This window comes from Muscardinus avellanarius, assembly GCF_963383645.1.
Source record: "Muscardinus avellanarius genome assembly, chromosome: 3".
NCBI lineage: Eukaryota > Metazoa > Chordata > Mammalia > Rodentia > Gliridae > Muscardinus > Muscardinus avellanarius.
In genome coordinates, this window is record NC_137788.1 from 102,852,730 (window position 1) to 102,875,876 (window position 23,147).

The 23,147-nt window shown below is 41.1% G+C and overlaps 1 protein-coding gene across 1 annotated transcript in view; it reads right to left on the reverse strand.

Moving 5' to 3' along the window:
- Positions 1–23,147, reverse strand: part of PTPN22 (protein tyrosine phosphatase non-receptor type 22) — a gene marked incomplete at its 3' end in the record, with an annotated part of 88,167 nt that overhangs the window by 37,811 nt on the left and 27,209 nt on the right. Inside the window, exons 3-11 of the mRNA XM_080691504.1 lie at positions 9,202–9,310; positions 8,807–8,883; positions 8,583–8,678; positions 7,886–7,924; positions 4,930–5,001; positions 4,762–4,821; positions 3,618–3,760; positions 3,184–3,250; positions 1,816–1,893 (exon numbers count right to left, since the gene is read on the reverse strand). Of these exons, the coding sequence (XP_080547630.1) occupies positions 1,816–1,893; positions 3,184–3,250; positions 3,618–3,760; positions 4,762–4,821; positions 4,930–5,001; positions 7,886–7,924; positions 8,583–8,678; positions 8,807–8,883; positions 9,202–9,310 (741 nt within the window). The remainder of the gene's footprint in view (positions 1–1,815; positions 1,894–3,183; positions 3,251–3,617; positions 3,761–4,761; positions 4,822–4,929; positions 5,002–7,885; positions 7,925–8,582; positions 8,679–8,806; positions 8,884–9,201; positions 9,311–23,147) is intronic.

Genomic DNA, 23,147 nt, shown 5'->3' on the forward strand with positions numbered 1-23,147 from the left:
GGATCAACAGTCTTTTAAGTCTGAAAGCACTAAACTAGCTAATGCTTTCATTTCACATAAACTTTTCCCCTCATAGGTTGAATATAGAAAACACCTACAATCAACACATGAGAAAATCATTTTTTTCCACAAGCTATTAGTGGAAAACCTGTGTGGGCCAAACAGGTTTACATTATAATAGCTCTTCATTTTTTCCCTTCAACTCACAACTTCTAGATTAAAATATCTAAACTGCTATTGTCAGTTGTTTTATCTCTGAACCTAGGTGCAAGCTCATTTATAAGTGCTTGAAACACTTTATGATCTTGCTGCTTAATAGTGGTTTTAACAAAATATTCACAAAAAGTCTTAGTAAATGTCAATGTTTGACAAATGAATAGGTAAATGATAAATTCCATCTGAAATATGGAAGTCACATAGAAATGAAGGTGAAATTATCAATGTAGAAATATGAGTGAAAGAGCCAGGTGTGGTGGTGCACGCTTGTAATCTCAGTGCTTGGGGGGATGAGACAGGAGGAACCCAGGTTCTCAGCCAGCCTCAGCCAGGACCTCTGCAAATTTTTGAAACTGTGTTTCAAAATAAAGAATAAAAAACAGGGCTGGGGTGTAGCTCAGAGGGAGAATGCTCCTGGGTTCAATCCCCAGTACCATTAAAAAAAATGATATTAATATTGAAGACAATGTGAGATTTGGTTGAGGAAGAGACAGGAGTCAACAAGTACAGGCAATCTAGGGTAGGCTTCAAGTTTGTGGTACATAAAATAGTATTTTTGCAATTATGAGTTTGTTTTTTTTTTTTTTTTTTTTAGGGTACTGGGGATTCTACCTCCAAGCTATACTTCAGCCTCTCCTTTTTTTTTTTTTTTTTTTTTTTTTTTTTTTTTTGTGTGTGTGTGTGTGTGTGTGTGTGTGTGTGTCACCAGGGATTGAACCCAGGGGCATTCTACCTCTGAGCTACATCCCAGCCCTATTTTATTTTTATTTTGAAGCAGGGTCTGCTAGGTTAATAAAAGTCTGACTAGTTGCCGAGGCTGTCCTCGAACCTGTGATCCTACTGTCTTAGCCTCTCCAGTACTGGGATTATAGGTGTGCACCACAAAGCCTGGCTACAATTATGTTTTCCTTTATGTATGTGTACAATAAGGACAGGATAAACAGTACTACTGTTATCAGTACTGGTAACAGTGGCTATCACTGTTTCTTCAAGTGAGCATCAACACTGCCCTTGCCAGATTCTATTACCACTTCTAAACTAGAAACCACAAATCCCTTATTTTCTATGGTTTCAGAGATAGGTTTTTGTTTTGTTTTGTTTTTTACTTAACATTAGTTATTTCTAATAAGTCAAATAGCTTGTTGAATTTTTTCAGTATCCTTTGTAAGACATAGTATATTAGTTTCCAAATAGTTAAATGCAAGGGATGAAAAGAATTTGATTCAGAACAAGGGATAGAGAAAAAAATTAGGATAGTCAGGGAAAGTGGGTTGGACTTTAAAGCACTTGGTAGTAACTTGGCATTACATGTGAGTGGTCAGCTGTTTCTGGATGCTTTACCATTAAGCATAAAGATAAGCTGGGTGTGGTGACACACACCTATTATCCCAGTACTTGGAGGCAAAGACAGGAGAATCACGGGTTTGAGGCCATCCTCAGGAACTTAATGAAACCCTGTCTCAAAATAAAAAATCAAAAGAGTTGAGGGTGTACTTGGTGGTGGAATGTTCCTGAGTTCAACCTCCAGCACCAAACAAAGACACAGAAATGGAACAAGACTCACAGACACGTGTGCTGATGCGTTTGCCACAGTCCTACCTGAGTCTGAACTAACGAAGGCCTCTGCGTTCGCATCTCCTGGATCAAATGAAAAACACTGAAGTTCTCGGGAATTATCTATTAAATAAAAGAGGGAAATAGCTTGTTTCTCTGTAGCCTTTATTAATAAATCATTGACACCTTCTCATAGTCTTATACTTCTATGATGCCTACCTCCTAACAGTGGATAGTATCAGAAAAAGAATTAAGTTTTTTAAACAAATGTGGTTTCTCTTCAGTTGTGCCATGATTTAAAGAGTGGTGTTTTCCTGGGGGAAAAAACTGAAGAAACTCTTCAGAATGAGTTCACATGGGTGATAAAGTACCTGACACTAAAGATACAATGGGAGATAAGGCTTTGCAGAAACACTAGTATGAGCGTTTTATGAAATACAAGAAATTGGCAGATAGGTCTAGAGCACATACTCTAAACTTTCCATTCCCTAATATCTAAAAATGATTTATAAGATAAAACCCGAAGTTTGATTGTGGTAAGTTGAGTTCATCCTCAGAATCAGTTTGGATAAAGGAATAAATAACTTGGTATTTAAGTGGTTGCTGGGCCCCACCTCCAGAATTTCTGGATCAATACATGGCCCAATAATTTGTATTTCTAACAACTTCTCAGACCATGCTGCTGCGGCTTCATATCTGGGGACCACACTTTACAGTGCCGGGGATGGAACTCAGGGCCTGTGCAAGCTGGCCACACAGGTTCCCCAGCACCAAAGACCACACTTTGAGAATAAGTTCCAGCTTAGGAACTCGTTTTTAATCATTTGACAGAGTGGGTCTACAAGGTAATTATTTCATTATTTTTAGAAATAATGAATCATGATTTTTTTTTTCGGGTCTGGGGATGGAACCAAGGGGCATTCGACCTCCGAGTTACAACCCCTGCCCTATATTTTATTCTTTATTTTGAAACAGGGTCTCACTAAGTTGTAGACAGCTGAGGCTGTCCACAAACCGCGATCCTTGGGTTTTAGCCTCCTGAATGCTGGGATTATAAGCATGTGCCACCACACACGGCTCATGATGATGTTTTTTTGTTTTGTTTTGTTTTTTGGGGGGTTTTTTTTGGTACTGGGAGTGGAACCCAGAGGCTTTCTACCTCCGGGCTATACTCCCAGACCTATTTTATATTTTACTTGAAAACAGGGTCTCACTAAGTTGCTGAGAGCCTCACTAAGTAGCCGAGGCTGGCTTCGAACCTGTGCGATCCTCCTGTCAGCCTCCCAAGCATGGGGATTACAAGTGTGCACCACCACGCCCGGCTTCATGATGATGTTTTGAAAACCCAAACTATCTCTCAGCCTGAAAGCCCTGGGGTAAGCAAACAGGAATTATCTGCTGAGAGAAACTTACCCCATCTTTCAGCAACATCCATATATAATCAATGGCACAGATGACACCTGTCCTTCCGCAGCCAGCACTGAAAGGAAAGATCACAGTGGCAGAGAGTGGCAGAGAGTGGACCACTGACAGCAGCTGGGAAGTCTCACCAGCAGACCTGAGGAGGAAGAAGCCTGGCGGCAAGGAAGCTTTTCAAAGCCCACCATTTCCCAGGGTGTCTTTGTTGAGCTTCAGTGAGCCTGGGACAGGTCCCAGGTGGCTTTCTCACATGAGCGAGAGTCACTAGAGCCATTACCCTTCACAGTTAACTTGGTAGAAAAACATAAATTGAATGCTGAGATTGAACTTATTATAACTTATTTCTGTGATTGGCCTTTCTCTTTACATCACAGAGTGCTAGGCGACGGGCACTGGCGTAAGCAGAAGGTCCCTGCATGGCATCCTACCTGCAGTGAATGCATATGGGAATACTATTGTCCTCTTGGTAACAGCGCATATCCCAGATGAGCTCAAGGATAGGGTCTATAGATGAAGGCACATCATGGTCTGGCCAATTCTTGTAATGAAACTGGTAGATAGTTCGAGTTTCCTATATAAAAAAAATAGCCATAGTAAGAGAGAATTCAAGGTTAGGATTCTACCTCATCCTACTAAAAGACCAGTCAGACTTACAAAGTGGCATCTATATCCTTTTTGCAATTTATTCTGTTTTCTTCTCTTTAGCTCTCAAGTGTTCTAAGGTTCCTTATGAGAACAATTAAAGGTGATCTGAAGTCAGGCCTAGTGGCACAAGCCAACAGTACTTGGAAGGCTTAGAGACAGGAGGAGCACATGTTCAAGAACAGTCTCAGCAATGTATTGAGACTCTCAACAACCTAGCAAGACCCTGCTTCAAAACAAAAAATAAAATAGGACTAGGGTGTAGTTCACGGGTAGAATGCCCCTGGGTTCAATCTTCAGTACCACTAAAAAAGAAGAAAAGTGATTTGAGGTCACTTACTCTTGGCTTATCCCAACCTGCCCCATATGTAAGAGGAGGTTGATATAAAAACAGCCCAACCCAGACTTCCCCAATAGTGTGTCTCAAGCAGGTCATGTACACGTTGGTAGAGTAAGTCCGTTTGCCCTTAGACAGGTTGGATAGGGCCTAGGACAGCTTGAGTTCTGAAGTTGGTCCCAAGTCTATTGACTGTTCAGGCTCTATATATCCTACAAATATTATCATGGATGAAAGAGATTGGAGAGTAAAGATTACATCAGGGTCTCTTGAATATAAAAACTTATTCAGAACCAGGCAAGGTGTCCCACACCTTTAATCCCAGTATTTGGGAAGCTAAGAAGGGCCTGGGCAATTTAGTGAAAACCTGTTTCGAAATAAAAAAAAAAAATAGGGATGGGGGGTGTAGTTTGGAGGTAGAACCCACCTGTGTTCAATCCACAGTACCACAAACAAACAAACAAACAACCTATTCAGGGCCTATTCAAGAACAGTCTCAGGCCCCAGCACTTTCCCTGGTCTTATGAACAGCTGAGTCCCATACATATTTATTTATGCACCTAATCTCTGTAGGCTTTTGGACCTTTACTTACACTATTGAGTTTGGCTTTTAGAGTCCTGATTATATAATCAGATTTCTTTTTTTCAGCTTCCTAAGAAGAGGAAGAAGATTAAAATATTAGCAACTTTAAAGACAAAGTGCTTTGTAAACTAGTTCCTAGAGGCTTTGCTCAGTCATATGGGGGCAGAATCATACTTACACAAGATATAGAGAAAGGGCCAAGTTGCAGCTGCGTCTCTCCTGGCTCAGCCCAGTAGCGCTCACACTTTTTCTGTTACACAAAGCAGAATGTAGTGATTTCCTTGATGCATTCACTACCTTTTGGGAAATAAAGCCTCACCTCTAGAAGCAGAACAGCTCTGCCCTTCTCGTAGGTCAGGCTTTGCCCCAACATCCTGGTTCAGAATCCCCAAAGGATGGGAAAGCCAATATTAAAGATATATGAATTAGCTGGGCGTGTGGCGCACGCTTGTAATCCCAGCATTCAGGAGGCTGAGACCGGAGGATTGTAGTTCGCGGACAGCCTCAGCTACTTAGTGAGGCCCTCTGCAACTCAGTGAGACCTGGTTTCAAAATAAAGAATAAAAAAATAAAAAACAGGGCAGGGGGGTTTATCTCGGAGGTCAAATGCCCCTGGGTTCCATCCCGAAACACACACACACACACACACACACACACACACACACACACACAAAAGATATATGAATTATACGAATTATACACTGGTAGAAATAGGGATCTTTGACCTATTTTCAGCATTTCTTTTTCATCCTCCCACTCCCACTCCCTCTGTGCCCCCCCTTCTTTTTGGTCCTAGAGATTGAACCAAGGGTGTTCTATCTCCAAACTATACTCCTAGCCGTTTTTTATTTTGAAATATGGTCTTCCTAAGTTGTTGAAGCTGGCTTGGAACCTGCAGCCTTCCTATTTGCCTCCCAAGTACTGGGGTCACAGGTGTGTGTGTGCCACTGCTCCCAGCTTATTTTCAGTATTTCAAAAGAACTAAAAGGAATTATATATTTACCAAAACAATTATATGAGCTAATTGAAAGCCCAGGTTTCCTTGATTTTAATTAGAATTGCCAACTTAGAAAGGTCTAACCTATATTTTTAAACTATAACCTATATTTAAACAAAATCTTCAGTAGGTTAGAACAGTAATGTCCAGTAAAAATGTAACATGAGCCACCTATTTCTAACAGCCATATTCAAAAAGGAAAAAAGATGAAACTTTTATTTTTATTATTTTTACAGGAGATTGAACCCACTGAGCTATACCCCCAGCCCTTTTAATTATTTATTTTGAGACAAGGTCTTGCTAAGTTGCTGAGGCTGGCCTTGAACCTGTGGTCCTCTTGTCTCAGCCCCCCCCCCAAGTACCTGAGATTACAGACGTGAGCCACCCTGTCCAGTTTAATTATAATATATTAAAGCCAGAAGTGGTAGAGCACAGCTGCAATCCCAGTACTTGCCAGTCTCAGAGAACCTGTTTCAAAATAAAAATAAAATAGGGCTGTTGTATAGCTCAGAGGTAGAACACCTTGAGTTCAATACCCAGTAACACCAACCACACACACACACACACACACACACACACACAAACAAACACACAATTGAAGATTTTAGCACATGAACTGACGGTGGTACATTCCTGATAACAGTTTCAAGACCAGGCTCAGCAACTTAGAGATACCCTCAGCAACCCCCTCCACCAATTCTTTCAACATGTAATCAATATGCATTAGTAGATATAACCTATCTTTTAAAACCAAATCTTCAAAATCCTATGTATATTTTATGTTCATATATAATATCTATTCGGATTTTGTGTGTGTGTGTGTGTGTGTGTGTGGTACTGGGTGTGTAACCCAGGGGCTTTCTACCTCTGGGCTATACTCCCAGACCTATTTTATACTTTATTTGGAAACAGGGTCTCACTAAGTTGCTGAGAGCCTCACTTAGTAGCTGAGGCTGGCTTCGAACCCGTGCGATCCTCCTGTCTCAGGGGGATTTATTAGGATTTTAATTTTCCACTGGAAAATTTTATTTAGAGTAAATAAAATTTATTTAGAGTAAATAAAATTTTCATTTGAAAAAAAATTCACATAGCACCAGTTATTCTAGACATACTTTAAGTTCTTCCAGAAACCAAATTGAGTACTTATTCTTAAATTTAAATCAGTTTAAGCAAAATAAAACAGTTGAGTTCCTTGATCACACTAGCCACGGCCATATTTTAAGTGCTTAATAGTCATATGTGGCTAATGGGTGCCATTTCAGGCAGCACAGGATTAGAAGCTATGACTGGCAGCCAGTCATGGTGTAGCTCAGAGGTAGAATGCTCCTGGGTTCAGTCCCCAGTGCCACAAAGCAAGCAAGGGAGCAAGCAAGCAAACAAACAAGGCTAGGACTCCATCTCATCCTACCAAAAGATTAGTCTAACTTCAGTTGCATATATATCCTTTTTTGCAGTGTGTGTGTGTGGGGGGGGCACTGGGGATTGAACCCAGAGACATTCTACCTCTGAGCTACACCCCAGCCTGATATTTCTTATTTCAAAATGGTCTCACTAAATTTCAAAGGGCCTTGCTAAGTTGCTGAGGCTGGCTGGCTTTGAACCTGAAGTTCTCAGCCTCCCAAATACTAGGATTATAAGCGTGCACCACCACGCCCGGCTCTTTCTTTGCAATTTATTCTGTTTTCTTTAATGATCTCGACTGACTAGGCTTTCATTTTAAAACACAGAGTCAGCCGGGTGTGGAGGTACACGCTTGTAATCCCAGCATTTGTGAGGCTGAGACCGGAAGATTATGGTTTGTGGACAGCCTCAGCTACTTAGTGAGGGCCTCTGCAACTCAGTGAGACCCTGTTTCAAAATAAAGAATAAAAAATAGGGCTGGGGGTGTAGCTCAGAGGTAGAATGCCTCTGGTTCCATCCCCAGTATTACACACACACACACACAAAATATTTTCCTGGGAGAAACAAGGTTCTTCAGGATAAGAAAGAAGCCCTGTCATATGACATCCCCAGACTGAAAACTAGGAAGCTGACATGACTCTTACCCAGGCATACTTAAGAAAAATTCTGCTGCTAGTTCACCCCTTTTATTCTTTCCTTTACCTTTACATCAGCAAGTTTCAAGAAAGCAACTCACCTTTCCCATTTCAAACTCCATGCACGCCATAACAATGACCTGGAGGTGGAATAGAAACTTAAAACAGCTGCAGAGATTGAAAGGGCATGTGTCCCAGAGTCAGAAAGTGTTAGCCTTTGCTTTTCTATTTGGCTTTGCTGCCTCTTTCTTTCTTTCCTTCTTTCTTTCCTTCCTTCCTTTCTTTTTTTGTGCTACGGGGAATTGAACCCAGAGACATTCTACCTCCAAGTTATACGCAAGCCCTGTTTTTCTTATCTGGAAACAGGGTCTTGCTAAGTTACCAAAGCTGGCTTTGAACCTCCGATCCTCCTATCTCAGCCTCTAAGTACTGGGATTACAAATGTGGGCCCCTACATCTGACTTTGGTTTTTCTTCTTAACAACAACAAAAATCCTAATAACTTACAAAATGTTGCTCTTATCTCTTCCTTCTTTCTGTCCTCACTTCCCTTTTCTCTAGTCAAATCAACAAGAACTTGCTGATTTGACTAGAGAAAAGGAGCCTGTTGAGGTGCAAATTTTCATTTCCTTGAACAAGAATGACACTGTAAATTTAGTAAAAGATGTCTGAACCCTGAAATTCCACTGACCAATTAGCAAAGCACTGGCTTTAATACCTGGGAAACTTTAGTCATATCCGGACACCATCCCCTCTGTATTCTTAAGAACTTAAGTAGCAGAACCAATCCTGCACTTACCAGGACACCGTATTCCCAAATCATCCTCCAAAAGTCCAGGACAGTCGTAGATAAAGGGCCCTGGGTGGCAATGTAAGCCTTGGGCCCATAAACTCCCTAAAGGGGAATAGAAATTATATGAGGTGACTACAGGTGAGACTCTTTCTTCCCACCTAGGCTTCCCCAACCCCTCCTTTTTAGGTTTCTAGAGGAATATGGGATGCTTTAGTTTCTTTTTGGTATACCTTAATGAAGTTGGCATTGATGTAGCTGGAATCTTCATCCGAAGTTATCAGGGACAGTTCTACCCGGCTGTGATCATCTGAAACATGAAAGAAAGACAGTGTTACTAAGAAGGCTTACACAGAGGGCCTGGTCCCGGGAGTGTTTGATGGGTAAATGCTTGAGTGAATGAATGAATGCTCTTTTGCAGTCATAAATAGCACAATCTTTTTTATTTTTAATTTTTTATTGGTGCATTATAGTCATACATTTCATGGGATAAAAGACTTGTGTAGACATATATGGGCAATCTAATTTGTTGCCCTGTTCCAAGATTAGGAATGACAGCAGTTGGTGAAAGGAAGAAATGACTGAAATTGAGAGACAGTAAAAGGTTATAAGGAGAAATGGAACTTACAGGGCAAAATATCCTTATATCTGTTTTTCTTGATATTCTTGGGCCGCTGAGCCACAGTTGTAGGATAGATTTTGTCTGCCTTGTGCTTGGTAGATTGCCTTTTCAACTTCTGTAATAAAAGTCCAAGAATAATTATTTTTTTCTAAGGAAAGAAGGTTCTGTAGAGCTCTCTTCTTTTCCACTTTCCAAATATCCCACCAACCTTCTTAGCATCTTATGGGGCTGACTCTATTCAGGACAGGTACATGTGGAAAAGTGAAATACTGACTGCTATGGAGTCACAGAGGGCTAAAGCTTAAAGATGAAATGGTGAACTTTTAAAATTTTTTTGCAGTTCAAAAATTTTTGAACCCAGAGGAATTCTACCCCTGGGCTACACCCCCAGTCCTATTATTTATTTTTTATTTTGAAACAGGGTCTTACTAAGTTGCAGAGGGCCTCACTAAGTTGCTAAGGCTGGGTGTAAACCTGCGATCCTCCTGTCTCAGCCTCCCAAGTACAGAGATTTCAAGCATGTGTCACCATATTTAATGAAATGGTGAATTTTTTAAAAGCCTTTTTTTAAATTTTTGGTACCAGAGATCAAACCCAGGGGCATTCAATCTCTAAGCCACACTTCAGCCCTTTTCTAAATATTTTTTAATTTGAAAAATGATCTTGCTAAGTTGCTGAGCACTTCACTAGGTTACTGAGGCTGGCCTCATCTGCAATCTTCCTGTCTCAGTCTCCCAACTACTTGATTACAGGGATATGTCCTTGTGCCTGACTAAAAATCAAATGTCTTCTGAAAGCCAGCTATATGCTCCATACAACAGGCAGATACTAAAAGTTTAATTGACTTACCTTACAGCCGCTATTTAGTTCTATAGTCAGAAGGAAATCTATTAAATTCCATTAGTTTGTTGTTGCGGTAGTGATTTATCACTTTTTTTTCTAAGTGGAAATGGGGCTTAAGCTGAATAAAATTTGCCTGTAGCTAGCAAAATTTCAAAGATTCCAATCCCCAAAGCAGTTGTTTTTATGTGATGCAAACTTCAAGCCTACTCCTTGACCAAACACTACTACTCTAAATAGCATTCCATTCTACTGCTAGAATAAGCTCTGGGCCCCACAGGGGTAGCTTGATATGGTTGAATGACAAGTCATCACCATAGAGTAGTAGCTCCTTAAAATTCTCCTTTCTAATACTATACTACAGATCAAAATTTCAGGTCAGAGGAAATGATAGCTCCTCTTGGGCTCCATGTTAGGAATTAATCTTGTTGCAAATTTTATCTCGCTTATCATTCAAAGAAATCACAACATCTGCTAGGTCTGAATTTTGTGAGACCCGCTCAATGTGCAGAAGAAGTGGGGAAGAAGCATCTATGATAATCTACGAAGATGAATGTTGAATTAAAGAAAATAATTTTCATTATTTTCCCAATGTTTACTGGAAACTTGGTCATAGGAGGAGTGTGTGTTGCCCCCCATGGGCTGGATCCTTTAGAGCCTACACAGTCTTCATTCTCTGCAACTTTTTGCTTGAAATTTCCTCCTTCCCTGGCCCTTATTAGTCTACATTATCCTGATTCTCCTCATTCCATGGTTTATCCTTCCTACTTCCCATGTTGTATTTAGCAGTTCTCTGTCCTTTTCTGTCTCCTAATTGAAAATTACCCAGAGTTCCACTGTTAAATCCTCAATTCTCCTACTGTACATACATTTGTTCTGAGATATCATGCACTTTTAGAAAAGACTATCTGCCGGGCGTGGTGGCGGACGCTTGTCATCCCCGCGCTTGGGAGGCGGAGACAGGAGGATTGCACACGTTCGAAGCCAGCCTCAGGTACTGAGTGAGGCTCTCAGCAACTTAGTGAGACCCTGTTTCCAAATAAAATATAAAATAGGTCTAGGAGTGTAGCCTAGAGGTAGAAATCCCCTGGATTCTATCTCCAGTATCACACATACACACACACACACACACACACACACACACACACACACAAATTAGGAAAATAGAGAACTTTTCTTAAGTGACTAGCAACAAGAAAAATAATTATTTTTGTTTTTGCAATGTTGGGGATCAAACCCATGGCCTTGTGCATGCTGGACAAGCACTCTACCACAGATCTATACCCCCAGCCCAAGGACAGCGATTTCTGTTTGAGATAGCATATACCTGAGACCACCCCCCCTCCCTTCTGTAACTGAACCCAGGCTCTCACACATGTGAGGCAAGGGCTCTACCGCTGAGCCACATCCTCGGCTCCCCCTTTCCCTCTAAGTGCAGAATTCTGCCATTACCTCTTCAAGCAGTTGTTCTCAAACATTAGCACCTATCATTGCCCCCTCCCAGAGTTTCTCAAAAACAAAAAACCTAAGGTAGTTGTTTTTATTGTTAATACTGTTGGTAACTCAGTTGGTTATATTCTTATAATATTTTCCCATAATTAAGTAGAATATGCATCTATTTGTAGGAATTTACTTAAGGAGGCTTATGTAATAGTTTTTTTTTTAATGGGTAAGGAAAAAGGGGCCTAAAATAAAGATACTCTGACATGAAGAATGGAGAGACAGAGACAGAAAAAGAGATAGTAGAGAATGAAAACATTGATCCAGAATATTGTCCAAAACTTACCATCAGGTTTCAAAATGGGGTCAGGAGAATTGGTAACCACTAAGTGAGTGCTCAGGGAATGGAAGAGTTGAGGTCATAAAGCATTTGTTGGCTGAGCGTTCCTACCACAGTTATCAACTATCTAGAATTGAATTGATATCTTCTAAATATAGTAACAAGTCAATCATTAAATTATTAGTAAGAACACAGCATATAGGAATATAAACTTCTTCCAATTAAGGATACTAAATGGAAACAGATAGCCAGTGTTTGTGCATTTGCTGGACCACAAATGCCAGAGTGTATTTTTTTTTAAGATTTAAAAAAGTTTATTAAAAAGATAGAAATACAGAAGACAGTAACGGCCTCAGGTAACATGAGGGGGTGCTTCAAATGAAATCACCGAAGTACAAAACACGGAACAGACTTTTTATACATGACATTCTCTGTCTTGTTTCACGTAATTCTGATGTAATAAAAGTGTATTTTTTGTTGTTTGTTTTTTGTTTTGGTGGTACTGGGGTTCCTGGAAACTCTTCTACTTCGGGCTGCACTTCCAGACCTAATTTTTATTGGTGCATTGTAGTCAAACATCACCCAGACCTACTATATATATATATATATATATATATATATATATATATATATATATATATATTTTTTTTTTTTTTTTTTTTTTGGTGGTACTGGGGTTCCTGGAAGCCCTTCTACCTCCAGGCTACACTCCCAGACCTACTTTTACATTTTTATTTGGAAACAGGGTCTCCTAAACCAGTGTGAACAGCTGGCTTCAAACCTGTGCGATCCTCCTGTCTGCCTCCCAAGCACGGGGATTACAAGCATGCACCACCATGCCTGGCCTATTTTAAAATTTTTTATTTGGAAACAGGGTCTCTTAAGCCAGTGAGGCTGGCTTCGAACCTGTACGATCCTCCTGTCTCTGCCTCCCAAGCGTGGGGATTACAAGCATGCGCCACTACGCCCGGCAAAAGTGTATTGTTTTAATGACCACTTTTTTCTATTTCTAGAGTTTGTTTAGACACAGGTGTCAGTTCTTAAATCATGGTTTCTTACCATGGTTTGAATTCTTCTGGATTTTCAGAATTGGATTTGAGAGGAGGGATGCTGAGCTGATACCTATACAGAATATTTTAAACCAAGATGGATATACTATTGGACTAATTTGGGAATTTAGCTAAAAGCACTACACACACACTTATAGTATTTCCGTTGAATTTATCCAGTTTTCAGCCCTCTGCTCTTGTGTCCCTTCACTGTAATTATTTTCACATTGCCATTGTCTGCTGAAAAGACCTTCAGTTTCAACAATGCTGGTGATACACGCCTGTAATCCTAATACTTGGGAGACTCAGATAAAAGGATCACAGGTCTGCAGCCAGCCTCAGCAATTTAGAGAGACCCTGTTTTGAAATTAAAAAAAAAAAGGCTTGGGGGCATAGCTCATAGGTAGAATACACCTGGACTCTCTTTCTCTAGAGGTTGAATACCCCTGAGTGTCCTCTCTCCCTCTCTCTCTCTCTCCCTCTCTCTCCCCCCTCCCCTCCCCTCCCCTCCCCTCCCCTCCCCTCCCCTCCCCTCCCCTCCCCTCCCCTCCCCTTCTCTCTCTCTCTCTCTCTCTCTCTCTCTCTCTCTCTCTCTCTCTCTCTCTCTCTCTCACACACACACACACACACACACAGAGTCTCAGGACAGTTATTTCTAGAAACCACCAAAATGAGCCTCAGTGTACTTTCCTTATTATATTAATTGTACTTGTTTTGCTTGGCTTGGCATTGTTTTGTTTTGCTTGCAGAATGCTTTCTAGGGAGACTGCTACAGGCAAAGCTTTTTGACAAAACTGCCTTAGTTATTTTGGTAGAATGTCACAGATAAAGGTCCTATGCATGTGTGTGATCTCTACTTGTTTAGCTCTCACTTTGAGCGTCAACCGTGGGACAGATGGCCTTTTCTTTTTCTACCGCTCTCCTCCTCCTGGAGTCATCCGGGTAGATGACAGGAAGACACTCAGCGACACCTCACACAGGAAATGCCTACAGAACTACAGAAAGGTTAGCTTAGAAAGTCTGAAAGATTTGAATTTTCCACCAAAAGTCTACCCATGGCCAGACCACTGTGAAGCCTTCTATTTTATTAATTCCTTTTCTCTCCCTGCCAGATCTCCAGGCACCAACATCTCAACAGAGAATAAAACACAGCAAAATATGGCAGGAAAGCTGATAAACTGCAGCAGAAAGAGGGAATTCTCAAAGTAGAAAGCAAAAGGTCAGGATCATGGGATGGGTTATGGTCTTAGGGAGAGAGGATGAGAGGTCAAAGAGTAGAAGTATTTCTTTCCAATCAGAAGGCTATGGGAGTCCTGGGGAGGAGGCACCATCCAGAGAAATCCTGGGAAGGGTTGCCAAAAGTAAAGTAAAAAGGCAGCATCTCAGGCCCTGAAATAGGATAGAATGTGTGAGAAACTAAGTCTCTGTGTGCTAGATGAGCGAAGAGGGAATACACTTGTTCATAGGCTGTATTGCCCTTTTCCTTTCAAGAAAAGAGAATAGAACTGGGGTCCTGGCCCAAAGACTCTAGAAATCAAGAATGAATCTTCTGCTTATTTTTCTCATAGACTAGTACATGAATTGTCCTTTCCAAGAGAGAACAGGAAGAAAAAAGAAAACCTGAGGCCACCATATCTTTGCCTTAAAGGACTATATTATTGTGTAGAAGACATAGCAGAAACTGCATTTTGAAGAAAGAAAAAAAAATAAAACTTGGCCTTCGTGTGCTAAGGAGAGAGGGGAATCAAAAGTCCGGCTGTCTCCAGAGCTCCTGAAGATAATTCCTGAATGTCTTATGACGCAGGTCAGGATGACACCAAGCCTTCAACAGGACAGCGAAGGCTGGAGTACTAAGGGATGTAGATAGGAGCTCTGACCACTACATCCAGGAAAGAAAAGAAAGAACACAGGAGGAGACTGAACCAGCCCTGAGAGACACACAGGCATCTCTAAAAACACAAGCAAATCTTTGGAGGCCACTTTTCAGTGCACAGGTGCAGTTGAGCAGGCGGGTCAGTAGGCCATAGCCAATGTGGGGTGAGTGGACCGAGAAGTTCAACTTGAGATACAACAAAACAGGAGAAAACAGCAAGGAATGTATCAAAGATGGCCAGTGAGTAGCTGAAAATGTGGGACTAAAAGGTCCCCATTGAGAAGCAGGAGATGGAGTTGGGAGAAACCAGCATTAAAGGTAATGTGATACATTCCTTCTGGTGGCCACAGCCAAGAAGATCACCCCTTGCTGTGCACAAAAGTCAAGAGATGCTAATTAGTAGGTTCAAGTGATAAGTTGGTTCCCACAAATGAGTCATTTCAATTTAACAGATGTTTGTGTACTTGCTACACAGGAGGTTCTGTGTTCTCAGCTGTTTGGCTAGTATCATTTCTAAAAATACATATAGAACCATGGTGTTTCCAAGTCTACCTATAAGTCTCCAGAAGTTTCTACAATACTAGTGTGTGTGTGTATGTGTGTGTGTGTGTGTGTGCGTGTGTGTGTGTGTGTGTGTGTGTGTGCGTGTGTTACTGGTACTAGGGATTAAGCCCAGGGGCATTCTGCCTCCAAGCTACAGCCCCAGCCCTTTTATTTTGAAATAGGGCCTCATGCCAGGCGTGGTAGCGCACACTTGTAATCCTCATGCTTGGGAGGCGGAGACAGGAGGATCGCGCAAGTTCGAAGCCAGTCGTACTGGCTTAAGAGACCCTGTTTCCAAATAAAAAAAAGTATAAAATAGGTCTGGGAGTGTAGCCCGGAGAGGTAGAAGGGCTTCCAAGAACCCCAGTAAAAAAAAAGAAAAAAAAGGAAAAAAAAAAAAAGAAAGAAAGAAAGAAAAAAGAAATAGTTGCTGAGGCTGGCTAAGAACCTGTAATCTTCCTGTCTCAGCCTCCCAATTACTGGGATTTCAAGCAGGTGCCACCACGCATGGCTCTAATATATTTTAAACCAACATTAGCATGTAAACTTGGTCTTCCAAACTGAGCATTTTCTTTCTATGGTTCAATGAATCCTTCATATTTAATAAACATGTCTTTGCATTATAGACCCGACATTTTATCCCCAAGAAGCATAAAATTCACTTTTTTTTTTTTTTTTGGTGGTACTGGGGATGGAACCCTTCTACCTCCGGGCTACACTCCCAGACCTATTTTATATTTTATTTGAAAACAGGGTCTCTTAAGCCAGCTGAGGCTGGCTTCAAACCTGCGCCATCCTCCTGTCTCAGCCTCCGAAGCACGGGGATTACAAGGGTGCACCAGCACACTTGGCTAGATTTTTTTTTTTTTAATACAAAAAGGACAGCCAGATGTGGTGGCACACTCTTGTAATCCAGTACTTGGGAGGCTGAGACAGGAGGATTGCAAGTTTGTGGTCAGTCTCTGTAATTTAGCAAGACCCTCTGCAACTTAGTGAGACCTGTTTCAAAATAAAAAATAAAAAGGGCTGGGGATCCAACTCAGAGGTAGAATGCCCCTGAACTCAATCCCCAGTACTAAAAAAAAACAAAAAACAAACAAAAAAAAAACACTATTCATCAAAAAAAAAAAAGAAGCAAATAGGTGACTGAGGGGATAGGAGGGGGGAAGAGGGAAATCTTTTAATGCACATGATGTACTTTATTTATATATTTATTTATTTTTACTTTTAATAATTTTTTATGGGTGTTACATCTTAACGGGATAAAAATCTTGCGGAGATATACATGCACAACATCTCCCAATTTGCTCTTACTCAATCCCCATCCCATTCCCTTCCCCCCTCCTTCCCATGCTTGGTTTGGTGATAGACTTTGATATGTTTAAGTACATCCACATGATGTACTTTAAAAAACATATCAAAGTCAATCACTAAGCCAAACATGAGGAGGGAGGGGAGAGAATGGGGCGGGAATTGTGTAAGGGCTAGTTGGGTGATGTGTGCATGTATGTCTCTGCCATCTTGTATCCCATTAAGATGTATGGCTACAATGCACCAATAAACAATTAAAAAAAAAAGAAAAAAATTGGAATATACAAAGAAGCAAAATTAAGAAGATAAACATTTCCCTATAATCCCACTACCTAGAATTTTCCACTTTTAATATTTTGTAATATTACTTCTAATTTTTTACCCATATGTGTGTAATAAAAACAGGGTCATGAGGTCATGAGGTATTTACATTTTGTGATTTGCTCTCTTCACTTATCAGTTTGTGTTCTTTTATATTGTTTTTGTTTGACTGTTTTGTTTTTTTGTTTTTGTACTGGGTATTAAAATCTCAGGCATTCTGCTCGGAGATAAACCTCTTTTTTTTTTTTAGTTTTTTAATTTACTTATTAATTTTTTTCTTTCCTTTTTCTTTTTTTTCTTTTCTTTTTTCTTTTTTCTTTTTTTTTTTTTTCTTCTTTTTTTTTGTGGTACTGGGGTTCCTGGAAACCCTTCTACCTCTGGGCTACACTCCCAGACCTATTTTATACATATATTTTTTTACTTGGAAACAGGGTCTCTCAAGCCACAGAGGCTGGTTTTGAACCAGCATGATCCTCCTGTCTCTGCCTCCCAAGCGCAGGGATTACAAGTGTGCACCTCCACGCCCAGCTCTACTTATTTATTTATTTTTTGTGGTACTGGGGATGGAACCCTTTCTACCTCAACCCTTTCTACCTCTGGGCTATACTCACATACCTATTTTATATTTTATTTGGAAACAAGATCTTACTATGTTGCTGAGAGCCTCACTAAGTAGCTGAGGCTGGCTTTGAACATGCGCAATCCTCCTGTCTCAGCTCCCAACTACTGGGATTATAAATGTGCGCCACTATGCCTGGCTTTTAATTATTATTATTATTATTATTATTATTTTATTTATTTATTTGTTTGTTTGTTTGTTTTTTTGTGGTACTGGGGTTCCTGGAAGCCCTCTACCTCCGGGCTACACTCCCAGACCTATTTTTACATTTTTATTTGGAAACAGGGTCTCCTAAGCCAGCGCGTGCGGCTGGCTTCGAACCTGCGCGATCCTCCTGTCTCTGCCTCCCAAGCGCGGGGATTACAAGCGTGCGCCACCACGCCCGGCTTTTAATTTTTATTTTGAAACACAGTCTCATTAAGTTACTGAGGCTGTCCTGGAACCTGTGATTCTTCTGTCTCAGCCTCAAGTACTAGGATTATAGGTGTGTGCCACTGCTCCCAACTACATTGTTTTTAAAGGCAGTAGAGTATTCCATTTTAGTATGAAGTAAACCCCAAGCTAGTTAACCTATTTCTTGATATTGTTGGATATTTAAGTTATTTTTAGTATTTCAGATGGAGCATAGTGGCACATGCTTGTAATACTAATATTTAAGAGGCTGAGACAGGAGGATCTTAGGTTTGCATCCAGCCTCAGCTACTTAGAGAGGCCCTCTGCAACTTAGTGAGACCCTGTTTTAAAATAAAAAATATAAAATAGGGGTGGTGGTGTAGCTTGGAGGTAGAATGCCCCTGAGTTCAATCTCCAGTACCACACACACAAAAAATGCATATATGTCCAGTGTTTCATAAATATAACAACACTACAGTATGTGGCCAAAATATAAGTATCATTTATTATTTCCTTCAAATGAATTCCTAGGAGTGGTCAAAGAGTTTTCTTATTATAATAAACTTTGATACACATACCAAATATATATCTAAAACCATATACATATTTTGCCTTCAGATAAATTATACCAGTAATAGAAGCAACTATAAACCACATGTTTTAATTCTGATCAATATTAGAATTATGTATTATTTATTTATTTTTATTTGTTTAATTTACTTATTGTATGTATCATACTGAAATGACTTGCACCAGGGGCATTCTACCACCGAATATTCTACCACCCCCAGCCCTATTTTATTTTTATTTTTTAAGCAGGGTCTCACTAGGTTGATGAGAGTCTCTTCCTGAGGCTGTCCTCAAACCTGAGATCCTCCTGTCTCAGCTTCCCAAGTACTAGGATTACAGACATGTCCTATCATGTCCAGCTATAATTACAATAATATGGGTCCATGTGATAATTAAAGTGGTATTAGTGTTATTTTTGTCATTTGGAATCCTTCCTTCTTTCCTTCCTACCTTCTTTCTTTGGTACTGGGGATTGAATCCAGGACTTTCTACCTCTGATCTACACCCCCAGCCCTATTTTTTATTTTTATTTTTTATTTATTGTGGTACTGGGGCATAAACCCAGGGGCATTCTAGCATTCTACCTCCAAGATATACCCCCAGCCTTTTTTTTGAAACAAGATCTCACCAGGTTGATGAGAGTCTCACTACTTGCTGAGGCTGTCCTTGAACTGTAAACCTCCTTTCTCAGCCTTCCAAGTACTGGGGTTACAGGCATGTGTTACTATGCCCAGCTTTATTTTTTGTTTTGAAGCAAGGTCTCACTAAGTTGCAGAAGTCCTCATTAAGTTGCTGAGGCTGGCCATGAACCTGTGATCCTCTTGTCTCAGCCCCTTAGGCATTAGTATTACAAACATATACCACTATGGCCGGCTTCCTTTCTTTTTTTTGCAGTACTGGGAATGGAACCCAGAGGCATTCTACCTCTGAGCAACACCCTCATCCCTAATTTTTATTCTTTATTTTTGAAACAGGATTTCACTGAGTTGCAAAGGGCCTCACTAAGTAGCTGAGACTGTCCTTGAACCATTGAGATCCTCCCAAATGCTGGGGTTACAAGCCACCACACCCAACATCTCCAAAATAGTTTTTTTTTAAATAAATTTTATTTTATTTATTTATATATTTTGGTGGTACTGGGGGTGGAACCCAGAGGCTTTCTACTTCCAGGCTATACTCCCAGACCCATTTTTTAAATATATATTTTATTTGGAAACAGGGTCTCACTAAGTTGCTGAGAGCCTCACTAAGTAGCTGCGGCTGGCTTCGAACCTGCGCGATCCTCCTGTCTCAGCCTCCCAAGCGCGGGGATTTCAAGCATGCGCCACCACGCCCGGCAAAATTGGCCTTATATTTTTTTGTTTGTTTTTGTTTTTTGTTTTTGGTGCTACTGGGGATGGAACCCAGGGGCTTTCTACCTCCGGGCTACACTCTCAGACCTATTTTATATTTTATTTGGAAACAGGGTCTCTTAAGCCAGCTAAGGCTGGCTTCGAACCTGCACAATCCTCCTGTCTCAGCCTCCCAAGCACGGGGATTACAAGCGTGCGCCACCACGCCTGGCCAAAATAGTTTTTAAAAAGAAGATAGTGGTGCATGGCTGTAATCCCACTACTTGGGAGGCTGAGACAAGAGGATTGCAGGTTTGAGACCAGGCTTGGAAAGCTAGGGAGACCTTCAGCATCCTAGCAATATCCTGTTTCAAAAACTTACAAATAAAATAAGACTGAGAGTCAAGCGTAGAGATAGAATGTCCCTAGGTTCCATCCCCAGCACCAAAATAATAATAATAATAATAATAATAATAATAATAAGTAATAATAATATACTATAATCAAATTACCCTATCTGATGAAGCTATATTTATATCTCTATATTCCCATCTAAACATTGTACATATATATATATATATATATATATATATATATATATATATATATATCTCCAAGGATGTGATATATGCATATTTAGCCCAATACCTGACTTTTTGTGACATTCATACTTTTATTTTTATTTTATTTTTTTTTTGCGGGTCCGGAGCTGGAACCCAGAGGCTTTTGACCTCCGAGCTACACCCCCTGCCTAATTTTTTATTCTTTATTTTGAAACCGGGTCTCACTGAGTTGCAAAGGGCCTCACTAAGTAGCTGAGGCTTTCTGCGAACCATGATCCTCCGGTCTCAGCCTCCCAAATGCTGGGATTACAAGCATGCGCCACCACGCCCGGCACATTCATACTTTTACATCATGCTTTCTAAATGAATATGCTTCAACTGCCTCCAATGTAGGAAAGAAAAAACATACCTAAGAAGTTTGTAACATAAATATACACCGCAAAACTGACCGGCACACAACACACAACCAAGTCTTAACCCATAGGTAATATATTGGCTGAAACATACACATCCCGAGATGGAAGGCAGCTGCAGTCACTTGTCAGAGAGGAGACCAAGTCCTTTACAAATTGCAATTGATCTGACAAAGCATGTGCTAAGGGAATAGGATGGTCCCATTTTGGAAGAAGGAAAGCAAGACAATAAGCACTTGTCCTGTGTCTTCAATGCTGTTCAGGGAAGGTCATACCATCGCCCGTGAGGCCCCTAAAGTCACCTGCTCATCAAGCCCTTCCTGACTGCAGCTGGCTTCTCACACCTTATAAAGCGGACAATACTGTGGCCAGCCAATGTAAACCTCTACCTAGTTTGACAGTTATTTCTTTTCTCCCTTGAAAAGCTGATAAACTGGCTTTCTGGTTTCTGCTGAATTTCTTGTGTTTGGGTACTGTGAGCCCGTGTGTGATTCTGATCAACTCTGGGCATAGTAACTGGATTTCTAGATCGGCAGAGCTAAAGACTAGACACTGAACTATGGCCGTTCAAAATGGAAATTCCTGCTGAGTGGCTGCTCGACCTCTCTCAGTGCACTCTGTGATCACAACAGTAATTTCATCTGTTGACCCTTCACAGAACTCATGCAAATGGGTAGAAAATAATGAAGACACAGGTGCATGCAACTAACCTGATGAATTTTACAAACACAGAGTGCAAGAAACAAGATGTGAAAGAAAATATTTAGCATTATTTTATTTACATATAGTTCAAAATAAGATAAAAATTAATCTCTATGTCAGGCACAGGGGCAAAGGTATGTCATCCCAGTACTTGGGAAGCTGAGGCAGGAGGATCACAGTTTGAGAACAGCCTCAGCTACTTAGTGAGGCCCTCCGCAACTCAGTGAGGCCCTGTTTCAAAATAAAGAACGAAAAATAGGACTGGGGTGTAGCTTGGAGATAGAGTGTCCCTGGATTCAATTCCCAATTCTCTCCCCCCAAGTTCATCTCTATTGTTTAGTGAGATCAATAGTCACCTTAGGGATTATTGTTCATGTCTACTCTTTGGGGGGAGTTGTTATTTTAAAGGGTGTGAGTGGTGCTTATATGGGGGCTTGTTTTATTACTAATTGTTAAATTGCACTTCTGCATTTAAAGCATTTTTCTGTGTATACATTATATTCCACAGTTTTTAGAAGCTTCTCAGGGCTGAGGACGTGGCTCAGCGGTAGAATACTTGCCTAGTATTTGTGAGGCCCTGTGTTTCATCCCCAGCATCACAAGAAGAAAGAAAAAGGGGCTCGGGGGAAGGCTTCTCTGAGAAAGTGACCACCAAACTGAGATCTGAAGAATTGTTAGATGTTAACATGGAGCTAGATGTGGTGGCCTGCTCCACCACCGTCCTTGAGAGGTACCAACCCCAGTACTTGGGAGCTGAGTCAAGAGGATCACAGGTTTGAGGTCAGCCTCAGCAACTTAGTGAGACCCTGTTTCAAAAAAAGTTAGAATGCCTCTGAGTTCAATCCCCAGCAACACACACACACACACACACACACACACACACACACACACACACACAGTAAAGAGGAACATATGGAGTGTTCAAGGCAGAGCAAATAACCCACCACTGAAAGGTTATTGAATTCCATCCTGGCACAGAGAAAAGACCTAAGCAGCATGGCACTGACATCAGCTGTCATCACAGGCTGTCACATCCAGTTATAAATATCATGATCTGTGGAAAGATACCTGGCTAAGGCAGAGCAAGGACTGAAATGGCCGCCATGGACCTGGGGACAGGGGAGGATGCCCAGCACCTGCCCAGAAGAGTCGGCTTTGGGTAAGTCCCACCAAGGCATAGCCAATTAGGCTAGCAGTGGTCTCTGGTCACAGAACTCGTCCTCAAATCTCAGAAACATCCAATACCGGGAGAACACATTAATGGCTTAAGGTGGAAACGGGACCTGAGCAGGTGGATGTCCTCGGCTGAATGGCCGCGTTCGCCTGGTCCAAGTGAGCCATCTGGCCGCCCCACCCCCACAACCTCACAGCCAGTTCCCGGGCGTCTCAGCTGAACCTTTAGGTGGGGCTGAGGGCAAGACTGTTTTTCCACCGGAGGTCATGAGTCAGTGAACAGCAAGGTTCCACTTAATCATCACCCAAAAACAAGGTTCTTAAAATTAGGAGCTAGAAAAGTGAGGAAGTGATTAATCTAGAAGTCAGGAGAGTGATCCTCCCTTGGGCAGGGTGGGGAGGCCACTGGAGGAGGCTCTCTTGGGGTCTTCTGAGGTCTAACAGTGCTCTGTTTCTTGATTTGCCTGGTGG